This window comes from Sphaeramia orbicularis, chromosome 12 (genome assembly GCF_902148855.1).
Source record: "Sphaeramia orbicularis chromosome 12, fSphaOr1.1, whole genome shotgun sequence".
Taxonomy (NCBI): Eukaryota; Metazoa; Chordata; class Actinopteri; order Kurtiformes; family Apogonidae; genus Sphaeramia; species Sphaeramia orbicularis.
Window position 1 is genome coordinate 40,719,996 of NC_043968.1, and position 26,638 is coordinate 40,746,633.

Below are 26,638 nucleotides of genomic sequence, written 5' to 3' on the forward strand. Positions count from 1 at the left end.
TAGTTCTAGTCATGCCAGGAATCCAAAATAAAATAAAACATACATGTGTTTTAAGCATGTTTAGCATAAATATCTATTGTTGTGAGATGTGTAAGATCTAACAAGATTACAACTATATTTTGTTGTGCATAAATTGAACAACTCCATGCGTAATCTCTTTGGGTACTCTCTGTACTGCTTTCAGCATGGTACTGATTGTCACGTGACGTGTCACTTTGGGAACATATAGTACAGTACTATAGTCCTAAATTTAAAGAAGTGTACGTGGCCAAGTGTCTGATACATGCATATGTACATACATGGGACTGTCATCTCATGATTACCTTAAGAACTGTGAGGGCAAATTTATGATGTTTATGATATGTCAGATGGCTAACACATCACCTATTCTTGCCAACAAGCATACATTGTTGTCTGGAACAGAATGTAAACATCTATATGTGTGAGTGGAAGCGTGATGTTTTGACCACATTGTTTGCATGACTGGATCTGATATTTTGGTCATGGCTGTAGGCAGTGCTGGAGGAGTTTAGGAATGTGTGACCACAGGGCCCTTTGGCCCCACAGCTGCACGTCTTCCTCCCTTGTCTGGGTCCAAAGACACGGACCATCACATCCCTGAACGTCTGCTCCAGGTCCACTGTGTGACAAACCACAGCCGACAGCCACCCACTCACAAACTGGAAAATGACAACCCTTAGGATGGCTGGTGCTCTCTTAAAAGTGCTGTAAAAAGGGAGCAAATGCCCTTTTACTGCACTTCAGAGGGAGCCTTGATTGCTACCGCCCTGAGTGTGGGCGAATGGGCGGCTAAGAACATGCCAGGTTCATGTCAATCACCAGATCAAATTCAGTACCTCTGTGATCTGAGGACTTCTAGTGTTAGACTCCTACCGCCATCTGCTGGTCTGCCAGCTGAAGACACATCAGACCCTGCCTTCATCTACAGAAGAAGAAACAAACTGTCTCAAAATGTCAAAAATGTCTTAAGCAACACTTTAATTATTTTCTTTATTTTGACCAAACATTTTAATCCAATCTTATCTGAGGCATGCAAACTAATGATCAAACGTGATTAACAACATTTCATATTACTTTAGGTAAACAGTCAAAAGTATGTTTCAATTCTGAAACAGATATGCTAAATAGAACACATTTAGAAGACACCGTTACAAAAGTATTTTTTGATACAGTGAAGCTTTGCAAACATCCTTATAAATTCCTTATATGTTGTTTTGACTTTGATAAATAACCTGAAAACGCATTTTTCTTTCTAAAATACATAACTTTAAATATACTGTTTAGATCTATCTATCTATCTATCTATCTATCTATCTATCTATCTATCTATCTATCTATCTATCTATCTATCTATCTATCTATCCTCCTTTCTTTCTTTTCGGCTAAGATCACACACCAACATTTTCATTCATGTTTAGCAGCAAACTGGACACTACAGTGGACAGCTATTCTACAGCTGTTCCCTTGTATATTCATGGATTTTGTTGTTCTTTTCATTTTTTTTTTTTTTTTTTTTTGTCGTTGTTTTTTTTTTTTTTTTACACATATCTTTGTTAAAGTTTTAAAACACTACATATCTTTTCTGACATGAATTGGTAACATTATGTAGATCTCTCCTGAGCATAAACCACCAGAATCACAAGCCCTCTCCATAGTTTTCACAGAATTTATCAGTAAATACATGTTTCTGTGCGTCAAAAATTAAACATGTGGGGTCCAGCTGAGTGCACATTTTTGCAACTTCATGAAAAATAGGTTCATAAGATTATTATTATTATTATTATTATTATTATTATTATTATTATTAATGTATTTTTTAAAATTTTTAAAATTATTTTTATTTATTTATTTATTTTTCAGAAGAAAATTTTCAATCGCATTGTTTTTTTCATGCCTAAAGAGGAATAAAAACACTCAGGAAAAAATTTTGATTAAGGTTCTCATAATTCGTGCATGAAAGGGTTAAATATACATACAGTGTCCTATAATAACTCCTTGCACCGGAAACACAGAATGTTTATTCTCAATGTACATGTAACATGCTATCTAGCTAGTGAACACCGTAGAAACAAAGTTGACATATAATACAAGCTAACTGTGTATGTGAAATAGTGTCTGACCAACAGAGCATTTCAAGATTTGTTTTCTAACATGAACAAAACTTGCCATTAATGCATAGTAATAATTTTTCCACCAACAAATACCAACTTCGTTTGTCAAAAGGACTCTTCTAAAACCTTTAACCAACAGAGCACATCAAGTCTTTTTTGCCAATATTTTAACATAAATATCAATTCTCATTATGACCAAGTACATAAATTCCCTTCAGGTAGTGTGAGCGTTTCTAAACTTTCTAAAACATTGATAAAACACTTTAGTTGACACTAAATCATGAATAAGAGCACACTTTATTTACCATATCTGTCCAAACTTCAAGATGGCTGACAAGCAGATTCGGCAGTTTTCTAAATGATATGTTTGTTGTAAATGTTGTAATGTTCTTCTCACATCATTGGCCACAGAAACCTTTTGTGATTCTGTGTGATTTATAAACTTTTACAGAACTACACAAACCCCAACCCCGCCCCTCACCCTCGAGTCAGTTACTGCAATTGGTCAGGTTAGTCAACAAACGTCACTTCCGTTGGATCAGGCGGGCTGGTTAAACATAGAGGGAACGATAGCTTAAAGCCGACTAGCCCGAATACAACCTTTATCAGATAATTTAACGCGATAGTTGAGTTTAATGGGCACATTTCACACTCCGCATAGTCGGACGCATTTTAGATTAGGCTATAGCAAGTTTAGCTTCTCCGGTTTTCAGCTTTTTAAACTCTACGTTGTATTGACGCTAAGCAACAGCTAATTGTGAGATTGTTCTTATCTAACTAAAAGGCACTAAAAGATTTCTTATTTAACAAACTATGGATCGACCATCAAGGTTGGTAAAACGTTGGTTTCTTTCAATTCTAACACATGAATGTCTGGGAGTGTCCGCTAGTGTTAACATGTTATGTGTTGTTGTCATGCAGGAAGAAAAATGTAGTGAATTACTGTGAATCCAAGGACTTTGATAATGATGGTGAGTTGAGCTACAGCTTCAGTATATTTTAACAGTTCTGGACCACTGATCTCTGACTGATCTGTAGCTTGGTATATGCTGAAGAAATGTATAAATATCAGGCAGGTGAGTAAGTAATTCAGGAAAATGTCCTCAGTCACAGCTTAAGCTTGCAGAGAGAAGCTACTACAGTCGACTGATTATTTTTTTAGTGTGTTTTTTTTCTGTGTTTAACTTGAGTGTAGTTGAATCTTAGTCTAAATTCAAATGTAAAAATCTACAAATTCTGTCCCTTTATTGTCACAGTTGGTTGTATCAACAACACAGAGTTTCCACAGCCAAGAAAAAGCTGAAAACCTCCTGAAATTAAGTAAAATCAGTCAGCAGTTTTGGTAAAGTAATGAAATTTCATTTTTAGGGATACAAACTGCTCATCTTTAAGTGAAATGTATGATCAAACTAGGCAATAGTTTTTTTTCTCCTTACCCTGATCCAAAAATCAACCTTAGATTCACATTTTAAAGCTGGTATTTATAACATTTTAGTCCCAGGAAAGCTGATTAGTTTTTAGCCCTGTGTTTTCTCTCTATATACATCCTTTTTAATCAACAAAAACAAGCAAGCAATCATGTCAGATTAAGGAATAGTTTGTAGGACACACAAGACTTATAAAGATAAAATAAAAAGCCCCTCTGTTCCCCAGAGGGCTTTAGCTTTCATACAATCATTAATATAAATAGTCTTCTGTTCAGGAACTGAATGGTTGTCTGTGTTCATGGAAAAGTCAGACTTTTTGAGATTTGGTCTGTAAAAATGTGTGGGAACTCTATAATAATCAATCTAAGGCTATATTAGACTGTTATTTAGTGCCATTTTGCAGACAGTAACCAATCTGAAGTACTAGTTACAGGGAGAAGAATTTTAGAAGTAAAGAATCTCCCTCTGCTTTTTGTTTTCTTATCGTCTGCTCTCATTTTGCGACAGATGAGGATTTTGCTTGTGTAAAAACCCCACCCAATAAAAAGGCCAGAGAGGATGTGAAACAAGATTGCAAGAAATCATCAAGCAAGTCCTCAAGTCAAGAAAGTAACTCTCAATCTGCACTCAGTCAGAAGAAGAGGTAGGTCATGTACATAAAATGATGATCATAGATATAGGAACACTGATCAAAAAGTTTTTCTCTCTTGATACTGATTATGATAACATCAACTCAATGTATCTGCCATTATATCTCAGCACTCTTTATCCTGCATCCATCGTTATATTTCATTAGAAACTCACTGGAAACATCTTTATGTAAGGCAGCATGGAACAAGAGCTTTGTTTGTGACTGAATGAATGAAACTAGTAGAAATACAATGACTTTTGCAAAACTATGTCATTTATTGTCATAGCTTGAAAGACATTAGATACATTTAAGGTGTTCAGCATCAGCACTGATGCAGATCTGGAATAAATTTAAAGTACTTAAATGAAAATAACTAAAGGTCTCAAATGAAATTATACTCTAGTTTAAAAAAAAACAACAAAACTTGCTTTTCAATCATTTAACAGAAAACCACTGGATGTGAAGTTGTATGAACGAGATCTAGAAGCAGCAATTACTCTTTCCTTACTCAATCCTTTAGATGAAAAAACAGACCATTCACCAGCCAGTAAAGGTAAGACATACATTATAAAATGTGTATTTGATTGTGTAAAGGTAAAGAATTATGTAGTTATATTCTGTAAAATCTCTTCAGGAGACCTCACGGTTCAGCATCCGGTAGATGAAAACATAGATCCTTCTTCATTGCACTTTTCCAACTGCAGTGTGGATAGCACACGTTTGGGTAAAATGCTCATTAATTAATTTCCATTTCCAAAATTGACTTTCAGGGTAATCTTTGTTAAGAATAAGTCTGATGTTTGTAGTTAAATAGTATGCTTTTGCAGGTCTCGACCAAATAACATCAGAAAAAGATTCTCCTGCCCTAGCCAGACAAAGAAACACTGCCCCAAAGGCCACTGAAGGACAAAGAAGCAAATTTAAGGATGAAGATGATGACTATCAGCCCAAACTGACACCAGGTTTTCATCCTGTCATTTGGAACTAGGTAATAGGTTGCCATTTTCATTCTAAAACAGTATGCTTTTAATTTATTAATGTTTTCACAGAATCTGAGAGTGATGATGATTTCAGTGAACCTGAGAGTGAAGATGAGGAATTCATGGTCAAGAAAGCCAGCAAAACAAAAAAGGAGAAAGTAACTAAGAATGAGAAAACCAAAAAGCCTCCTGCTGCTAAAAAAGAAAAGCAGCCATTAAAGCCATCAAAGCCTGGATCACAAGCTGCAGGTTTGTTATTTAATTCAGCAAAGAGTCATTTTGCCATTTCACTTGGGCTTTTATCATGAGAAATATTTTGCTTCTCAGTATCTTCTGCCCCAGTGAGAAGTCCTCCAGTATCCAAATCTGCACCAGAACCCAAAAGATCTGCTTCATCTTCAGTTTCTATGGCGAAACCTGTTTTATCTCAGAGTCCAGCAGGGGGCAGGATACCCAAGTGGAACCCACCAGGTATGACTGAAGACACACAAATGTACACAGATATTTGTAGTACTATCAGACTTATTTAATAGACCCCCAAATCCATAAACACTTCTTTTATTTGTTTTTCCAGGTCAAATTGGTAAAGGTCCCGTTTCACACCAGAGTCCAACAGTGAAGTCTCCAGGTCAGGGTCTGCGACTCGGACTGTCCCGTCTTGTTCGAGTTAAACCTCTTCACCCCAGTGTTGCAAGTCACTGACCTGTCTGAGGATATGTGTACTTGTGAATCCAGTATTTGTTGTCTTTTTAGGTGTATATATTGCTTTAAATGCATGTAAATATCAATTTCAATCATTTTTTATGTTTGACTACACATGTAACATGATATTAGCATTTAATATCTTTCAACTTCGGAATAAATTATTTTCTACAGATAAACAGTCATTATTACACCATGCAGGATGATCAAGACACACTCATATCACAGGTAAATGCCACTGCCTTATTCACATCAGTGCTCTGTGTCTAATTTGAATATTTAATTATTTCTCCCCATGGGACTTGTCAGATATGAAGAAATGTAGATGTAGAGATTTAGTCTTATTTTACATTACAACTTCCATCCAAATAAACTTTTTGTTTGTTTTTGTTTGTGTGTAAACATGCATTTTGTGTACATACTGTATATATTAAACATTAAAAAGCTATCTCCAAATCACCACCTATTTTAAAATAACCTAAACACACACACCCCTATTGAAGAGCACACAGATGTAAATCACAAACATAGAAACAATAATAAACAGACATTTATCTATGAAGTAAACATGTCAGGCAGAAATGAGATAATGTCATTTTGGGAATAGACAGGTCATGTGTTTTATAGAATTAAATATATAAGACAATAAAAATGAAACTTTAAAACAGTGAACATTTTATCATAGCTCACAGTAATTTAACTCAGACCATCATGACACATTTCATCATCAAAGTGTTTTAAAAGATACTCATATATTTGGTTATGCTGATATTGAACAAGCTTAAATAACTGAATAATGGTTGGGAAGTCAAATTTTTATATCCAAACTACATATACAGGGTGGGGAAGCAAAATTTACAATGAACATTTAGTTGTTTTTTCTCAGCAGGCACTACGTCAATTGTTTTGAAACCAAACATATATTGATGTCATAATCATACCTAACACTATTATCCATACCTTTTCAGAAACTTTTGCCCATATGAGTAATCAGGAAAGCAAACGTCAAAGAGTGTGCGATTTGCTGAATGCACTCGTCACACCAAAGGAGATTTCAAAAATAGTTGGAGTGTCCATAAAGACTGTTTATAATGTAAAGAAGAGAATGACTATGAGCAAAACTATTACGAGAAAGTCTGGAAGATACTATTAAAGAAGAATGGGAGAAGTTGTCACCCGAATATTTGAGGAACACTTGTGCAAGTTTCAGGAAGCGTGTGAAGGCAGTTATTGAGAAAGAAGGAGGACACATAGAATAAAAACATTTTCTATTATGTAAATTTTCTTGTGGCAAATAAATTCTCATGACTTTCAATCAACTAATTGGTCATACACTGTCTTTCAATCCCTGCCTCAAAATATTGTAAATTTTCTTCCCCACCCTGTATATTTACTGACAAATAAGGCATGAATAATGAAGACAGGTGGGTAAACATCCTTAGGCAAACAGCCCTAAATGGACTTCAGAAAATATATTGACAATAGATTTTTCATCCATTAGTCTTCATCTATAAACATTCTGACTATGACTTATGATGGTTACAGGTTACAGTGCAGTATAGCAACCAAAATAGGAATCAAATACAGACTTATCTCACAGCATTTAGTATTCCTGCTCTGCGTTCTAATAGATGTCAAAAAGAAACCTGCAGATCCACATGATGTCACATACCATTGTGTGGTGAATTTAACGTCATGATGCTACGTGGATTTGTTACTGATTCTCAGATTACAGAAAATAGCAAAGACCATCCGTGATTAGTGTCGTATGCAACTTTCTATTCAGTAACATAATGCCATTCATTCGTTTATTGAACCTCATATGTCCTTCATGGTTTTTTCCCCATAGTTTGTTGTACATAAAACACAGAACTGGAAACAATGATTAGACACCACTCCTCCAGTTAATCAGATTGATTAGGAAAGAATCGTCACACTCCTTATCTACAATAAGTATGATCCACAAACGAAGGAAATCCTGGGTAATATTTGTTAAACAATTGTGTTTGACAGTGGTAACTGTATGATGGAACGAAAACTGAATATAAGGCCGAATTAGAGGTTGATTTGTTTGGTGCTGTACCTGATTTTCTTCTAACAAGGGAGACAGTTTTGTGGATGTTTGCTCTTGGGGCAACACAGGGGCCTCACAGCAAGAAGGTCCTGGGTTCAATTCCACACATTTGTGTGGAATTTACAGGTTCTCCCTGTGTTTGTGTTCTCTCCAGTACTCCGACTTCCTCCCACCATCCAAAGATACTTTGAATGCACTGAAATGCACAAATTAACTTAACATTGCCCATAGATGTGCATGTGAGAGTGACTGGTTGTTCTATGTATAGCGACCCCGCATTGAAGTGGCGAATCATCCAGGGAGTACATAGGTAGCACCCCCTGTGACCCTAGTGAGGATAAAGCAGGTTCAGATTAGTCTTGTATGTATGGCAGTAGGTTAGTGGTATGATTTATAAAGACAAATGGAAGGGGAATTCGATAAAACAATGAAACCAATCAAAACACAAAACAACTGAAAATCTAGAAGTTAGATGTGATGAAATCAACAACTGAAAGTTTTAATGATGGCAAAAGTGTATTTCCCTGATCAAGATGAATTATACTTTGTATATAGACCAGAAACAGATCAGGAGATAAAGATCACAGATGAACCTTCATATAAATCACAAACTGGATAATGACTTCATGTTTTCATGTGAAACAAAAAGAAAAAGGCCAGAACATGTTAAACTGGTTCTATTTATCTGTGGAAATACAAACATTAATTATTACAATTTTCATGGGTTTTTATAATTAAATTAATAAATGATTATCTGTTATACGAGGGGCCTTCATTAAGGATTTCCCCTGACCCACTTCCGACAGACATAGACAGACAAAACTTGGAACAGTTATCAGTCTTTCTCTACATAGGCACCACCCACTTTTCCCATAGTTTTATGCAACTCTAAAACTTTACAACGTCATATGATGGGGCATCATCTCCATAAGTTTTTTTTTTTCATTTCATCGAAGGTCTCTTTCGGCGTACGACCTTTCAAATATAAAAACCTGATCACTGCTTGGTACTCGAATGGTTCCATAGTCACACCTTACCCTAATCTAACACCTGTAAAAAAGGAAGCAGTGTGAGTTCAGTGCTACAAATTATCTTATGACCTATACAGTATTGTAACAATACACAGGTAAAATTTCAGCCAGATACAATATCCCTAAGCGGGTTGGGAAATCTTTAATGAACGCCTCTTGTAAATGTTAAGTTAGTCACAAGAATGTAATTTTATGACACTATGAAGTATGTATCAAAAGGTGAGAGCTGTTTATTTTGGAATAATAGAGTGTCTTTTTACTTGAACACATCAAAGTGCACATTAAACACTATCATCTAGGTTTATCTCCAATTAAACATAAACATGGTCTGCTTCAAGACCAAATCTAAACCTGTTGAGAATCATTGTGTTGTGCAGAAATACCCAATGAGCCTACCATGTCAAAGAAGTAGTCATGTGATGTTCAGCTGGCAGTGATTTCCATCATACAATGGATCCAGTTTTTAAACAGAAAATAAGGTTTAAAGTCAGAAGATGAATGAATATGAAACACAAATAATGTTGTTGCTGATTCATCTCATCTTTACAATCAGTAGGTCAAATTATATTGAACTTGTAATATTTCAAATTACAGTCAGACTGACCTCTGTTTTTAAAGTTTTACTGATGGCTTCATGGTCAGATATGGAGGTGTGGCTGATGTGTGCTAAAGTAAACCTTCTCTGATTAGATAAAAAAAAAAAATTAGATAAAAATCCACTTTGGAAAAGCTGCACAGGGCTGTACTTCAGTCTGACTCTTTCTAAGGCCTTCTACTGGCTGTAAGCGCAATATTAGGGATTATTGAACCTCACTGTTTCATTTCATGGGTAGAGGCTTTAAAAAAACCATATTGTTGGAGACGGTGGGGACAGTAACAGCTGTTTCATGATCTTAATGTTTATGTCATGGAGAACAAATACAATAAAAACAAATGAGGCCGAAATAATAACCTCCGCTTTGGTGGTTTTTTTTTTTTTTTTGGTGTTATTTATTTATTTATTTATTTATTTTAATGTATAACCTGTGACAATTATTCAATATTTAATCAATATTTAATCAACATTTAATCATTTTAAAAGATACTTCATATTATTTTAATTTAAAAAGTTAAAGTCCTAAGTTTAATCACATATTAGTTGGTAGTAGTTAATGTTTTAAGATAATTCCTTTGTTACACTAGATTTCTTTGTTTCACTAGTGAGTGGTAAAGTTCTAAGGATGGCAGTGGGTCACATCTTGGTCAACATACTAAACTGGCAGAATTATGAACACAGGACTTAAGTGTTACCTTAGGTACTCTTCTAAACACACATGCCCACATAGTATCATGAACCACAGGAGATAACATGTAAACACTGTTAGAATACCGTCGAACATCTGCTTGACCTTAGAGTCAGGTAATACCAGTTCATTTTTTGTGACACAACCTACCTAGTACGAGAGCAGCTTTGCAGAGACATGAAATATGTTGCTTAGATAAGGGGGAACTAGGGTGTGTATATCTTAACTGTCATCAAAACAGGTTATATGGTGGAGTCTCAAGAAGTAACGTGAAGCCGCTGAAAACCCAACCCACTAATGGAAAACACGTATCCAGGGAATCAATGAGAAGATGAGATTAAACTACATTTCTAGATAACCATTTCTCCACTATGAATACATTGGGTCAGGAAAAGACAAGTGAGTCAGACTTTATGAACTGGCAAAGTATATTGTTGTCAGGGAAATAAGGAGACCTGGAGCTCTGTACAACTTAGCATTTGCTACTTTGGAAATAAGTAGTTAACTGAGACAGCCTGAACTCTCACGATAATTCTTTATAAACGAACACGCAGGAGAACACAGACACATAGAAGGCAATGAAGATAAAATGTGATTCTCCAGCAAACCCTTAACGTTGTGTGTTGCAGAAATGCCTGACATGTGTATCCACTGAACAACGTCATGTAATGTGTCAAGATAAACTAAATCCTCCATGACAATAAATCACTAAGCAACTCAAACACGGGCTTTTCCCCACTTACATTTCTTGTTTTCATTTGATCTCTTTTTGCTTTCCAGAGCAATTAGGTACAATGGAAACATAATGTGGACTGGATGAACTGTGATCATTTTTTGTTTAGTAAAACTGATCCTGTTGTGAGCAGTATCAAAAATATGGACAAATGACAAATTTGTCAGGGACTCTGAACCACAGGTTTCATACCTACTTACTCCCAGTCCTGGGATATGGAGGCCACTGCTGGTTTTCTGTCCTCCCAGGTAGTCAGCTCCACCTGTGATGAATGTTGCATAGCATCTTGCAAAACAATGAAGCCAGGACTATATGTATTGCAAATATGTGGACTTGAGGATATCAGATAACAACAACAGTGCATCACGTCACAGTGTGGGATGGTATTTGATTAAGTGTGTACGCCAGTCAGAGATAGAGTATGAGTAAAGGAGGAAGAGAGAGAGGAAAAATCTATGTTAAAGGTTCTGAATATTTTTTCCTCCCTTGTCTCTAAGATTAAACAAAATACACTACAAGCACGGAGACTCCAGGATGAGGTCTGTCTGGCTCAAAGGATTACTTCTTGCACTTGCTGTTTCTGCAACCATGTTGTATCTTGGCTCAATTAAGACGGAGCTTCATAACCACTCAGACAGACTCCAAAGGGCTCACTACAATGACTCCATCAGGGGTAGGGGAATGCTCCAGCGAATGGACAAGATGGAAGCGGATATCAGTCAGCTGCGTGAGTCAAACAACAGCTTATTCTGTCATTTTATTTAAAAAAAAAAAAAAAAAAAAGAAATTAAAATGCCTCCAAACAAGGGTCTATTTCTTGATTTGCAGGTCAGAAGATGAAGAACCTTGTAATTTAAATAACATTGATGTATTAATTGAAAATGTTATCAATAATTGAAACTTTTTTCAAACAGTGTCTATTTAACAAACTCTGATTTTATAACCAAATTAAACCCACTTGTATCAAACTTTCAAATCACCATAGCAGATGCATCCTAATTATGTACACAGTAGTGATATATGTCATTTCCTTCAGAAGGCTCAATAAAATACATGTTTGATATAGGTAAAACAGACTCTTAGCAACTTTCTTTTATCAACAGTCAACCTACTGAATAAACTTGAAAAGAGGAAACCAGATCCACCGATGAACACAGATGTGAAAAAGGAGAGGACGGTGGTGAAGAAACTATTCCCAAATTCAATGCTATTCAGTAAATGGGGTGATGGGCTGTCAGAGGAGGAACAAAAGGAGGCAGAGCAGCTTTTTCAGAAGTATGGCTACAATGCCTTTGTCAGCGACAGGCTGCCACTTAACAGGGAAATCCCTGACACCAGGCCTTCCAAGTAAGTCTAATATCTTATTATGTAAGAAGACAAAATAAAATAACGAAGTGGCTATTGCCACAGTACTGTGGGACTAACTTTCTCATTTGTCTATTACCACTGAGCCAGTTTTGTTGTTGTGTGTCTGGGGAGTATACATCATATATCACCACAGTACTGTGGAAACGAGGCAAATCAATTCATGTAAGAGTATCCATGATTGGCTCTGTGGCAACAAAATGACACTGCTTATTGTCACAGTACAAATGCTAACATATGATTGGCTCTGTGACAATAGACAAAGAGTACTGTGGCAGTAGCCATTGCCAATTAATAATAAAACACACCCTCTAAAATAACACATTCAGAATAAGGTGTGCTCAGAATAAACAGATGAACATTTTGCAAGCGATCTGGGTGTCACCTGGAAAAAAATGTTGCACCATTTCTATGTAGACTTTGTAAATTCAATCTAATATTTGGATAAAACTGTCATATGGGCTGATCTTTGGTCATTTAAGTGATTGTATAGTGACATTTGTGTTTAAGAATATACATCAAATAGGAATATATCTTCTTAAAATAATTAATGTTGAGGGTCCATCAGAAACCTCAACTAGGTTTCCACAAAAACTGTCCAAAGCATTGAAAGGCTGTTTTTACATAATAGGTGTGCCGAGAAAAAGTACCCAGAGGATCTACCTACAATCAGTGTTGTGTTAATCTACCTGGATGAAGCACTTTCAGTCATCAAGAGAGCCATTCACAGCATCATCGACAAGACACCAGCTCGGTTTCTGAAAGAAATCATACTGGTGGACGATCACAGCACTAACGGTTGGTCGGCTTCCTGCAAAGAATGTGTTCTCTGTGGTTTATTTTTTCTTAAATATAACAGAAAAAAGCACCCTTTAACAGTCAAAAAAACAAAACAAAACTAACAAAACAAAAATCACAAGAAATCTCAGGAAGTACCATAGAGGAGGGATCCCCATCCAGGGCAGGCAGGCAGGGAAATAGATGCAGTACTTGTGTGTACAGACATTTACCCAAAAGATATGCACAGAAAGATTTACACATACCATATATAGGAGTGAATATTTAGAATATAGTTGGTTTGATGATGAGCAACATTCAGGCACTTTCAGGGGACAAGACCCATTCCTCCATGTCCAGTATGGGGACCTGGACAAAAAGGACAGGTGTAAGACACTCACACAATAAAACAAGACATGGACAGGAAAGAGTAGGACACACAGATAGACAGAAACAAACTGCTTCCAGTCCAATGTGGGAAGAGATGTTAGGTCAGTTGATGAGCCAATTCAAAGCATTCTGGCTGAAGGAGAAGACTGGAGGAGACACAGAGACAGACAGACGGTAAAATGGACAAATATTTGATACAGTTCAGCTCCATATTTCCAGCATAACTCCAGCATAAGAGTAGCATCAATATTCTCATCTCACTGACAACATCTCAGAAAAAATTCTCAAAATAACGAACAACTTTTCTACACATTTAATTTGGGGTGGTGACAGAAGTTAATTAGATTTAAGATTTAACGAATTTATCACAAAATCTCAAATATGGCTTTTTTTAGTGCAAAATAAATTAACATGGTTCAAGATCTTGTGTTAGAAAAATATAATATTAGACTATTAGACTATATTCCGTAAACACCGGGTGTCCAGAGCACGAGTCATGGATGGGTTATGATGACACATTCTGTAAGAATGTCCAGACATATCCACTCAGGATATGTCTACCATTTCTTTGCTATCTGCTTGTTTTCCATCCAGTTCGGGGCCAGAGCAGCCTGCTGCCCTTAGGGAGATCAGGCCATAGTGTAGGTACAGGGGTTGGACAAAATAATGGAAACACCTTAAAAAATCAACAAAATATAATTTAATATGGTGTAGGTCCGCCTTTTGCGGCAATTACAGCCTCAATTCTCCGAGGTATTGATTGATACAACTTGTGAATGGTTTCCAAAGGAATTTTAAGCCATTCTTCAGTTAGAATACCCTCCAACTCTTTTAGAGATGATGGCGGTGGAAATCGACGTCTTACTTGAATCTCTAAAACTGACCATAAATGCTCAATAATGTTGAGGTCTGGGGACTGTGCCGGCCATACGAGATGCTCAACTTCATTAGAATGTTCCTCATGCCATTCTTTAACAATTCTAGCTGTATGGATTGGGGCATTATCATCTTGAGGTGAAGGTGTTTCCATTATTGTGTCCAACCCCTGTAGAAGAACACAAACACGGTCACTGAACCCATGCATCACCGTGTCTTGGATACCTAAGCCAATGGTGAACTTGATCAACGTCATAATGTTTGTACACTTGGACCAATGATTGTAATATTCATGTTCTTTTATAAGATCTTGAACTTCCTGGTGTTAGTCAGTCAACTGCTGCATCTCGCTGTATGTACTTGACTCCTTGCAAGTAAAATCTTCTGATTCCAGAATCCAGTGACTCCATCTTTTGTCTCAGCATGTATCACAGAATTTTTCTATCATCTTGTATTAAGGATAGGGGAGTCGGACTGCTGCATTGAGTCTTCTCAAGCACATACAAAATATCATCAGTGGGTGGTGCACCCATCAGTCTGGAACCAGGTCAATCTGGACTCATCAGACCACATGACCCTTTTCCACTGACACACAGTCCAATCTTTATGCTCTCTATCAAACTGATGGTTGTTTAAGAAATGACAAACTATTCACTGCATCAGTTAAAGAACATGTTGCAGCTGAAACTCTAATCAGTGCAGGATATACACAAAGGGAGGCTAACTATTATAACGATAAATCCAGGTGGAAACTGTTCTTCTACCTCTCATATCTGTCTGCAGAAGACTTGATTGGAAAATTGGATGAATACATCAACTCCATCAATGATGAGCGTCCAGGCCTTTTGACAAAAATCCGACACTCGGAACAACTTGGCCTTACTCAGGCCAGGCTAACTGGTTGGAGAGCTGCAGTAGGGGATGTGGTGGCCATCTTGGATGCTCACATAGAAGTCCATGTGCAATGGTGCAGCAGTTTTCTTTATGCATTTTTCTTGCAACAGTAATTCTGTCATCACTGTAAGACGCCAAAGTAATCCATATTTGTGTGTCTAGGGCAGAGCCACTTCTAGCTCGTATTAAAGAGGACCGTACTCTAATATTGACACCAGTGTTTGACAAAGTGGGTTATGATGACCTGACACTGACTGCCTACTCACCAGCTGCTGACGGCTTTGACTGGGCTCTGTGGTGCATGTATGAGTCCTTCAGACCAGAGTGGTATGCTCTAAAGGATGTGACACAGCCTGGAAAGTACGTTCAGGTTTGCACAAAGTACAATTAACATTTGTCATATTCACTGTGGTGCTTTTTTTTATGTTTGCACATGCGTCATTTGTCATTTTCCTTCACTAGGAGCCCCTCCATCATGGGGATACTTGTAGCTGATCGCAAGTTTTTTGGAGAGATTGGAAGCCTTGATGGTGGAATGAAAGTGTATGGAGGGGAAAATGTAGAGCTAGGCATTCGGGTAAGACTCTTGCAGATGTAATCATTTCAGACATTCATTGAAATTCTAGCAACAGTGTACCATCAAACCATGTCAAACCCACTTCCTGTTGTTTAACATTAAACCTAATTTATATGGTGTTTTTGCAGGTGTGGCTGTGTGGAGGAAGCATAGAAGTTATCCCCTGCTCTAAAATTGCCCACATTGAACGAGCAAAGAAACCTTACCTCCCAGACCTAAATATAATGGTCAGGCGCAATGCTCTCAGAGTGGCAGAAGTGTGGATGGATGAGTATAAATACAATGTCAACATGGCCTGGAACTTACCTCTTGAGGTAAAGAGTGATTAATCATCCTACATCATTATAGCTTCAATGCAAATACACACCTTTGCAAATCATGAATGATTGGTCTGTCAACATTGTGGCTCTCCCAGCCATATCCTTATTTATCCTGACTTTTGCATAGAATCATGGAATAGACATTGGGGATGTTTCAGAGAGAAAGAAGCTAAGGGAGAAGCTAAAATGCAAGCCCTTCCAGTGGTATCTGGACAACGTTTACCCAATGCTAGACCATCTACATGGCTTCCTTGGTTATGGTTCAGTAAGTAGAAACTATATATGATTTGGCTGCTTTTGACACATAAACCTGCATATACGTTTACTTAGATTTAATTCGTTAAATTTCAGAGATTTCTTGTTTTACTTTTTAGATATTTTGGCAAGCTCTTTTACCTTTATGAATCCAGGGCAGGTTTGTTGATAATGTATGAACATTGTGCTGCAGATACTCTCTGCTGACAATCAAGAGTGAAACCAACCACATCGTTGATTTTACATTCAAAAGGAAAGGAATGCCCTGTGACTGAACCTAAAGTTTACTTTGCCTTTACTGTTGTGTCGCTCTGGAGTAGTCGACATTTTCCTCCAAGAAAAAAGACATTCACTTAATCTAGTGAATTAAATTAATACATGAGGATCAATGTCAGATAACTTGATAAAGTGTTACACTTCTTTGTGACTTGGACATTCAGTGCTATGAAATATGACTGAACACCCAAATGTTTCAGTAATATTTTATAGGCCAGTCAATCTGCAAGTCAATCCCTGGACTTGAAGTCCACCACAAAGAACATTCCATTAAAAAAAAAAAAAAGAAGGAAGAAAGAAAGAAATCTGAAAAATTGTTGCATCATTCTGTTTTAACCAAAGACAATTATTTGATCCAAAATGCAGAAACTTTAACTCTCCATGGTCCCAGGAAGACATGCATGAGTAGTAGTTTATTTTGGGTTGTCACCACACTACTGACATAAATACAAACACAATAAACCCAAGTTTTCCTCTTCTTTTTGAGTGTGATGGAGTTTAAATGGAATATGTTGGCAATTAAGGAATAACAGCAGCAGCCAACAGCAAAAACAATAATATAAGCAATTTGCTAAATCATTAGGTGATTATTGCTGTTATTCTACTGCTACAAATTATTTTCTGCTTTTCCTGGCAGCTGATAAATGACCTGAAACCAGACCTCTGTGTTGACCGGGGGCCGATGCCTGGAAACACACCCATCATGTACTCATGCCACTACTTCAAATCTCAGGTTTGTTCAAAGCTTTACTGTGTACACTACTCATCCAGCCTGTCATTGTTTCTTTGTAAGTAATTGTTTGTCTTTCAAGTAGCATTGTTTTTATCACATTAACGGAGAAATGTACATTGGAGGAGTCAAATCTCACAAATATACCGACAACCGCTGTCTGGTGGACCCTGCTGCTGGCGTCTATCCTGGACTGTACAACTGCAAAACAGCCAAGCATAAGAAGCTTCACATGTTGTGGGATTTTAAACAAGTAAATATATCAGGTTATAACATAAATGTACAAACTTATACCTCATATGTATCCCTTATATTAATGGGTATGTTTATTTCCCAGGGAGGGACTATCCAAAACAGAGAAACCAAGAGGTGTCTGGAACTAGCCATGGATGAAGATGGCTCCTACAGACTCATCATTCAGCCGTGCACAAATCAGAGATGGAAGATACAGAATCTGAGCAAAACAACTGACAAACTTGCAGGCAAGGCCTAAAAGAAAAGATGATGTATTGTGTAAAAACAATTTTTTTGGGGGGTACGCTTACATTTTTCACCCAAAGACTTGGATGGAACAAAGGAAAGATGCAAAATGAATCACTGAGAAGAAATAGGAAATTCAATTTAATTTTGCATCATTTATTTTTGACATCACAAAACATGCACTATGAGTTTGAATATTGATGTTGTTCCTTTGTTCGGAATCCAAACTTATGTTGTGCAAATATTTTTTATGGGTTTTTTTTCATGCTTTTTTTCACAACAGAGACTGTTGTACTAAACCCTTTCTAGAGGACATTGAAATGCTTACAAATATTGTTTTTTATCAGCAACTTCATTTTTTTTAACGTTATTGTGACATTTTCAGATTCCATCATAGGTTACTTCAATGTATACTTGTACATTTAAAAAATCATGCTCGAGCATCATGGGGTTTGTTAGTTTTACTACAGCATTTCATTTAAGCGCTATTTGTTCTTTTGACTTTACTTGTGCCACAAAAAATAAAAGTAAAGGCAGAAAAAACATTAGCCACCATTTTTTGTGAGACACCAGGATATCCTCCATCAGGATGTCAAGGGGAGTTTTCATTGTACACATTTAACATTACCTGTTCAAATAAAACAAATGCATATTTGATTTAGTTAAGCAACATGACATCATTCAAGTCAAACAGGATCTGCTACAGCTCATTTATCATCTATTATTGGAAATAAAGGAGTCCCATTTCTTCTGCCACATGATGTAAGCTCTGTTCTTCAGATCCTCTGGCAGCGAGCTGTACCTGCAGGCAGAAGCAAACATGAGATTAAGTACTTTCAACTGGTCAGTGATTATATTAGAAATTTTGGACTTGTCATAGTATATAATGACTTATCTACTGCCATGTAGAAGGATGATTTTATGATTCTTGCCTTTTTTTTTTTTTTTTTACAATAAAAACATTGAATGCCAAATAAATACATTTAAAGTTTAGTAAAGCATTTATTATTTAAAGGCTATTCACTATTTTTGGGTGGCCAAGTTGGGAATTGAGCATTATGTGCAGCACCGATTTATTCAAACTTTCACTAGTTGATACCTTAAAGAATGAAAAGCTTAAACCTATATTAACTGATTATGTGTGAAGGGATATGGGTTTATTCATAGTTAATAGAATAATAATCCCAGACTCAAGAGGTCAATAAACATACCAGTCTTTATCTTAGAATTAGCTCATGTTCTGGTGGTCAGGAATGGTATTTTGTAATTTTGTGTTGCATTGAAAGTGCTGCTCATATCTTATAAGCTCCCTCTAAATTGGATTCTCGTGAGCAGTTACTGGATAAAAATGTTGACAGCACACACTGTAAAGACTGTACATTGTAAATGAATTCACACAGATGTTTATTGGAACAAGTCAGTGACACATGGACTGAAGCACATTTTCTACTAACATAGAATATCTTGTACGAGCCTCAAATATAATTAAACTCTGTGTGCATCTCATTTCCTGAATGACCTATTTTTGAAATCATCTCTTCTGATAAGGGCATATACAGAGAATTTTGGTGCTGCCAAGAGCAGAAGTTTTGGGCTTTAATTGACATTATGTGACTACTGTAATGAAAAGCAAAACTGACGGTCTTAATACTTATTTTAAAAAATCTGCCAAATAATAAAAATAAGAAATGAATGGGTGAACATCGGTCACCAAACTACTTCCACTGAAAGTTAAATAAAAAAACAAAAAAAACAAAAAAAACAAAGTTATTTAATACTGCCTGATTAGGTTAGTGCCCTCATCTGTATTGTGGGAGTCTGTGAGTTATCAAATTTGTAACATGGAGTTGAAGTTATTCTGTTGCTCTCCTCAAAGATACCAGACATTCTGACAGAAAAATTCTTTTTTTTTTTTTTTTTTTTTTTTGAGGTTGGATTTGAACTGAAGCAGTGGCATCTATTCTATTCTGTAAAATTACTTCGTATATCACAGGAGTTTGATGAATTTGTGTTTAAGCATTTTATTTCCCTTTCATTAAGGGCTTTCTGACCTTAAGGTAGAATGGTAAAAATACTCTAAAAACAGCATAGGTTACACTTCAATTGATAATGACATTTTTGGTGGCTATATTTCCACTGCTGAAAGTAAACTGTTTAAACAAGAGAATAAATCCAATCATGTGTCCACATTCCATTTGATATCACTTACATTTTCAGCTGCACTGGTCTGAAAACTACTTACATACCATATGTTACATGAACGACGAACACTGATTTTGAATGTAACTGGTACAGACGGATACATGGGCAGGCAGCTTTTTTTAAAGGTGCAAATTAACCCTTTCACACCCTCATATGGTTCAGCATAGATGTCTAAGGCCTTGTCTCCCTTTTTTCTTTCACCCTGGGACATCACCACCTTCCCCTCTCAGCCTCTTGCTGACGTCTAAAGACCTTTCATAATCAGTGGGTGGAGTTTTTAAAAACATCAGGTGAGAGAAAATTAAGTCCAAACACAGACAAATGTGGAAAACATTCTACTGAGTCTTACTTAATAGAGTTGCCAGCCAGTTCTTTTAGAGTTCCCAGGTTTGCTTTTAGCCCACCAATGCCCACAAAGGCTTGATAGAAGTCATATGAGAGGCCTGTGGTCCCAAACAGAGATGGATCATCAGAGCTGATCACCATGGGGTGGCCCTCAGCCATCAGCACAGTGGCAGGGTGGTTTCTTAGATCTGACACCAGCTTCAGCACCTGGAGGTAAAATATCAAACATATTACATTATATAAAGCAGGTGCACATTGTTTTTAAAGTCACTAACTATAGGCATATCCATGCAAATAAAATACCCTACTAACAACATGGAGGACAACAAAATGAACTAAATTACTGTTCCACTTCTAATGGCTGTTGTTGGCACACTTTAGCAAGTTTTGTTTTTCAGCTGTTTGTCTATTGTTTCTATTCTATTTCAGCTTTTTCAAGTTTAGATACACATATATGATAAATAATAATGGCCGGAAATGAGGGGGAATTGCATATTTTGAGGGGGAGCATTACCATACTCCCTACCTGTGAACCTAAGTCTTCCATAAACTTTGAGAAAAGGTTCTAACACTGCGTTATCTGACCTGGTTCGAGATGGGGCACAGCTCCACAGCCACGTTTCCTTTTCTGGAAAGCTCTTTGGCCAGTGGGTGGTGAGCCAAAGCATAGCCATGCCCAATGCGTTTGGTGTTAAACAGAAGGGCATCCAGGACGTTTTGATCCACATCCGTGCCTTCATCATCTACACACAAACACACATACAATATAAATATAAAGGTTTATAATTTCTCATCATCTACTTGAGGAGTACAGTTATTGACAGACAGATCCATTTTGTCTTCTTTTGTCTGGTAATTTAAAAGACAGCTATACTTGGTGTGTTTGAGCATACATGTCACCCACCTGTCTCTCCTGCATGAAAGAAATATGACAGTGTTGCACCCAGTTCCGCCGGCAGAGACAGTGCCTTCCTGAAATACCAAAGTGTCCTCCCACCGTCCTCCCTGCCCACCTTCAAACCACAATGTTGGTAATCATAACCCAATCACACATAAAACAAACAGAAGACGTTATTTAGCAGTGGTTACAGTCTTCACATATGAGGATAAAGACAGATCCTTCTTACTATGTCAAACCCTGCAACGATATCTGGGAAGTCCCTCTGTAACTGAATGGCTTCTTTGACAGCTGCTGTGACCTCAGATACACTCAGTGCCCTGGAGAAAAACAAACACAGACATTTACTGAGACAAAAAATACTGTCTAATAATTAAGTAAAATGTTTCCTCTGGTGCACATGTTTTCCTGTTTGTACCTGTTTTGCGTTGCCTAAATGTAAGAAAACTATTTCAAAGATCTTGACAAAAAGTTCAACTGATGGAAATAAACTGTACTTTCAAACTACAGAACTTAGAAGTAAAGTAAGTAAGTAAAGCTTTATTTATATAGCACTTTTTAAAACAACATGTTACAAAATGCTTCACATAAAGGAGAGATAGATCAAATCAAATCAAATTAAATCAAATCAAATTTTAAGCCAATTTACAGGAACCAAACAGAATCCTCCAGGAGCAAACACTGACTGGTGACAGTGGCGAGGAAAAACTTCCCTTTAACAGGCAGAAACCTCGAGCAGACCCAGACTCCTGAAGAATGGCCGTCTGCCTTGATCAGTTGGGGTTAAAGAGAGAAAGTAAAGGAGGAGAAAAGAGAGAGCAATAGAGATAGAGAGAGACTGGGGGAGAGGGGGGAGGTAGGGGGAGACGAATGGATGCAGCCAAGCAAAGTCTCACCAAGACATATGGGAAACTGACTGGAAACTACTAAATGGGTTCATGCCGCTGAAAGCTATATTGCCATGTCCATTTACTGATCACAGGAACGAGACAGAAGATAATATATTGAATTCCACTAATGCAATTAATTTTTTTCCCAGAACAAATCTTTGTCAGTTTTTCATATTAGCCAAAATTTGAATGGTCAGTCATATAAACAACTCCATCTGTCTCCTTCCTGGAGATTCTTTGATCATGACTGGGCTAAATTATATTTGTATAATTACATTTATTAAGAGATAGGGTACCTGTGGACAGAAATTATAATCCGGGTGCCCACAAAGTCTGGATGATCTGCTATGAATTTCTTTGTAACTTCCTGGAATGTCTTCAGAGTCCAGACTTTATCATGAATGGTTCCATCAAGGTCATACGTCTAGAACATAGACAGGGTTTAGTCACATTTAGAAGTACAAGAAGCTCAGTCTATTTTCACTGTAAACGTCTGCTCTCTTTACAGTGGAACAAATAATATCACATCTACTGCGGCCATTTAAGAGTGGTCAAAGCTTTGAATCAGCTGGAATGTACATAGATACAAGATATGAACACAAACCCTTGAAAGGCCACTCCTGAGCTCCACGTACATGATGTTGTCACTGTGAAGTTCCTCTAAGCCTCTGTAAAAATAGTCCCTTAGCACAGGAGCATGCGTGATCAACCCCGCGGCTGCAATGAAGGCTTTCTCAAACTTCTCCCACACAACATCCTGGTTCGGGTACTGATTGTCTGGGTCTTCGGTGAATAGTGTAAGGTGCTGCATTAAACTGAAACCATCCAAAAACAATTAACTGATTATAGTTTAAAATCCATATTTCATTTGTAATGTTTGGTGATACAGGCTTAAGCTTTAGATCAGGATATTCATTTGGTGGAGAAATCTATGGTCTTCAAAGTTTTAGTTTAGAAAAGCCCCCCAAAAAATCCAAAACAAAACAGCAAAACAAGGATTAACTGGAACTTATTTATTTTCTAAGACACGAATAAATAATAACAATAAAAGAAAAACAAAGTGCTAAAAGAAAAAAAAAAGAAAAAGAAAAAAAAAATCTCAGCACGAAGTTGTGCCTGGTCAGTTGAGTTTAAAACAAAATTATCACAGGAAAGTATTGTGCAATTTTTTCAAGCTACTATTGAAAGCAAAAAGTCCTCTCTCCCCACAAATATTTTTAATGTTTCCTTCTATTTATACAACAGTAAAGAATCATAACCAGGATGGTCCCATTCTACAACAGCACATCACCATTTACACTCCATGAAACTCAAGACACAACAGAGACATACGTAGCAGAGGAATATTTTAGACATTGCATTATTTGCCCTGAAATTTAAGTCATTGCTAAATGCAGTTTAGACATTTCCACACACACCACAGAGGACACAGTTACAATGGAAAATCAATTTGCATGTTCAACAAACAGTAACTTAATACGTTTCATACTGTGTAAAAACATAAGAGGTCTGAGGTTAGAGTCTGGTTTCGACCAACTTGATATGTAAAGCGTCATGAGATAACTTTTGTTATGATTTGGCGCTATATAAATAAAATTTGATTTGATTTGATTTAAATAGTGACTTTTCTGCAGACAATTTTATTTTAAATCCCTGAAAAACAGAATGTTCTGCAACTTAAATGTCACTTCATTTAATTTTTTTCATCTTTCATCCTTCATTTCCAGACAAAGCATTACACAGCTATATTTTCAGAGTGACTCCTGTGTCCAGCTCACTTAGGTTGGAAGTAATGCCACATTCATTCATACTGTTGCATGTGATAACACTGACTGAATGACAGTATACTGTACCAGGAAATTCTGTTCAGGACGTCTCAGTTTTTTCTAACCAAGTTTTTAAAAGAGACACACTTAACAAAACCAAACATACTAAAACCAGATAAGGGCCTGGCCAAGCAAAAGTGAACATCAGGGTCAATTTCTTTTTTCTCTAAAACAACATTTTTGATTACTCAGAATGAAAGACTTATATCTCTAGTTTCTAAAACTATGTTTGTTTAATTTTTACCTGAATTACAACTGGATATATAAGAAAATATATGAGGACAGAGTGTAAATTTAGAACAGTAAAGGTTGTAAATGAATGTATACAGCATAAATTCAGAATGTAAATAGAAATGTGTAAATAAATATGTTCCAAATATATGCCTGTGCCTAATCTTATATTTCATAATAAAAAAATAATATAATGATTTTGAATGTTATTATTAAAAAAACAGCAGAAAGATGTGTATTAAATATAGTAATTAATATGTCGCAAGAGACTGATAATTTTCTCAGTATCTCAATAAAATCTTTGATTATTATTATTATGATGCATCACACTGAACAAACACCTCACTCTGTTACTTTTTTTGGATTGTCACTCTGTTATCATGAATTAATGTCTTTTAAAAGTGAAATAAAAATGATATCAGTTTCATTTTTGGATATAATGTACTCTCATATATTAAGAAAAGTGTGATATTTTAAATATTTGCACTTTCCTTAACGAACAGCACTTTTTTGGCATTTTTCCAAACCTTGAATAACTGCTGTTTATTTTTCCTCACTCTGTTACTTTGTCAGTAATGATAAAGTCATGTTTTTATTAAATATTTTATTATTATTCCTTAATGGCATATTAAAGTAGTAACTTACACTTATAATTTGAGCTATTATGGTTGCTGCTAAATTATTTTTTAAAAACGATATAAAATGATTAGTATTTCTGTACAGTACTTTCTCACTCAGTTACTCGCCTGGCCAGGCCCATAAAACAGACCACACAGGTTGTTTAACCACCAGACATCAAACATATAACTTAAAGACATACAACCAATACTAATAACAGCAGCAGTAAAAAACATTTATCATTTTTTATTTTTAGCAGCAGCGATAAAGTCCAAAAGTAATGTGCAGAATTTGCATCCGTTCTTGGGGTTGAAGTATATGTGAAAGGGGAGGTGAGAGAGATTACAGCCCTGGAAAAGAAGCTGTTCTTCAGTCTGCTGGTTTGTGAATGTCACATAATGTTGAGGTATCCCAAAACACTTCAAATACACTAATCAATTTTACCAGTCTAACAAAACCTATGACATTTTACTTTTGCAAGACTGAACATAATAGATGACAGCTGGTTTATACCTATTGCAGCATTTCTTATTATTCTTATTCTATGTTGTATGTGATTTTTATTCTCTTTTGTCCAAGTTCATTAAATCACATTCTCATCTGCCATATTTAAATGTAGATAAACTGTTAAATGTGGAATCTTTTTTACCTGTTATCAAAGCCTGTTGGGTCTCCTACTCTGGCCCTCAGGGTCTCAAGCAGCTGCCAATAGAAGCAGTCCCATCGTGGAAAAGGCTGGCGGTCAGAGAACAGGAAGCGGACGGAGTTATCCCAGGTAAAGCAGATGTAGCAGTTTGGCCTGTAGGTGACATTTTTCACCAGCCACTCAACACTGACCAGAGAGGAACCGTGGACGTGAAGGGCTGCACCTGTTGACAAAATATAGTTGGAAATCTCAGACTGACAAACTGAAACTTCACAGCAGGACAAAAAATGAAGACATTTAAGTCACCTTTGGGCATCTTCTGCAGGAGTTTAAAAATTGAGCTCTTCTGGATGAGTGGCTTTGCTTTGAAGAAGTGCAAAGCAGGGAGAAACTGTGCAGCAGACATCTCCTGCTCCTTTAACCGGCGCAGGTAAGAGTCCAGCTTCTGCTCGGCTGCTGTCAGAGTTACAGTGCCTCCCGTCTGTCTGGAAGCCTCCTGACGCAGCAGCAGGTCCCTGTGAGCCGGGTCAGGCATCCCATCAGTCACCCTGACAAACCACACAAGGAGCACACAAGTGACCACAGCCTGGCAGAATGAGATTACCATGTCCTTGTGTGCCACAGGAGGGTGCTGTAGTCCTCCTAGAACATGATCACACAGCCTCCACAGTGAGCAGGACTCTTGTGTCTGGAGCTGTGAAGCAAGAAAAACTCCATTAGACATAAACTAAAGACATTAACGTCCATCTGCCTCAGTGGAAATGTTTTGAGATGTACTGGATAAATATATTTGACAGATTTGAAAGCATTTTCATATTGATAGGAGGCTCAACTTGCATGTTACCACATTCATAAACCTGATCTTGACTAGAAACTTAAGTTTTTAAAAAAGCCAAAGAAACAACATCCCCAGGCAGTTACTGGAAATTTAACAAAACAAAAAAAGCCATAGAACCTCATTTGTCTGACTTAAAATGCAAAATACTCACAAGTATAGCAGTATCCTGTCGGTGTGCTGTCTCTGCTGTCCACGAGAAACTCTGCTTTCA

The 26,638-nt window shown here is 36.7% G+C and overlaps 3 protein-coding genes across 6 annotated transcripts; 2 read left to right on the forward strand and 1 right to left on the reverse strand.

The window, feature by feature from the left end:
• Positions 1-2,680: 2,680 nt before the first annotated feature.
• rad51ap1 (RAD51 associated protein 1) lies at positions 2,681-6,250 on the forward strand. The gene is made up of 9 exons (XM_030151061.1): positions 2,681-2,962; positions 3,054-3,103; positions 4,067-4,202; positions 4,637-4,743; positions 4,825-4,914; positions 5,018-5,152; positions 5,240-5,419; positions 5,498-5,641; positions 5,745-6,250. Exons 1-9 carry the CDS (start codon positions 2,946-2,948, stop codon positions 5,870-5,872), a joined length of 987 nt encoding a protein of 328 aa, XP_030006921.1. The 5' UTR covers positions 2,681-2,945; the 3' UTR covers positions 5,873-6,250.
• Positions 6,251-11,432: 5,182 nt separating this feature from the next.
• LOC115430819 (probable polypeptide N-acetylgalactosaminyltransferase 8) lies at positions 11,433-19,587 on the forward strand. 3 transcript variants are annotated; one of them, XM_030151055.1, is made up of 11 exons: positions 11,433-11,720; positions 12,097-12,340; positions 12,990-13,156; positions 15,185-15,368; positions 15,458-15,655; positions 15,758-15,872; positions 16,001-16,186; positions 16,320-16,457; positions 17,361-17,456; positions 17,539-17,706; positions 17,791-19,587. In XM_030151055.1, the coding sequence occupies exons 1-11, from the start codon at positions 11,528-11,530 to the stop codon at positions 17,944-17,946; spliced, it is 1,845 nt and encodes a 614-aa protein (XP_030006915.1). In that variant the 5' UTR covers positions 11,433-11,527; the 3' UTR covers positions 17,947-19,587. The 3 variants fall into 3 exon arrangements, with proteins under 3 accessions (XP_030006915.1, XP_030006916.1, XP_030006917.1); XM_030151056.1 differs by lacking the exon at positions 15,185-15,368 and having other exon boundaries at positions 15,565-15,655; XM_030151057.1 differs by lacking the exon at positions 17,791-19,587 and having other exon boundaries at positions 17,536-17,632.
• ada2b (adenosine deaminase 2b) lies at positions 18,140-26,633 on the reverse strand. Of its 2 annotated transcripts, XM_030151059.1 has the most exons (11): positions 26,579-26,633; positions 25,896-26,283; positions 25,781-25,812; positions 25,593-25,678; positions 22,873-23,083; positions 22,565-22,692; positions 21,608-21,698; positions 21,385-21,493; positions 21,066-21,223; positions 20,485-20,687; positions 18,140-18,735 (listed from the first exon to the last, which is right to left on the reverse strand). In XM_030151059.1, the coding sequence occupies exons 2-11, from the start codon at positions 26,194-26,196 to the stop codon at positions 18,648-18,650; spliced, it is 1,407 nt and encodes a 468-aa protein (XP_030006919.1). In that variant the 5' UTR covers positions 26,197-26,283; positions 26,579-26,633; the 3' UTR covers positions 18,140-18,647. The 2 variants fall into 2 exon arrangements, with proteins under 2 accessions (XP_030006919.1, XP_030006918.1); XM_030151058.1 differs by having other exon boundaries at positions 25,593-25,812.
• Positions 26,634-26,638: the final 5 nt, after the last annotated feature.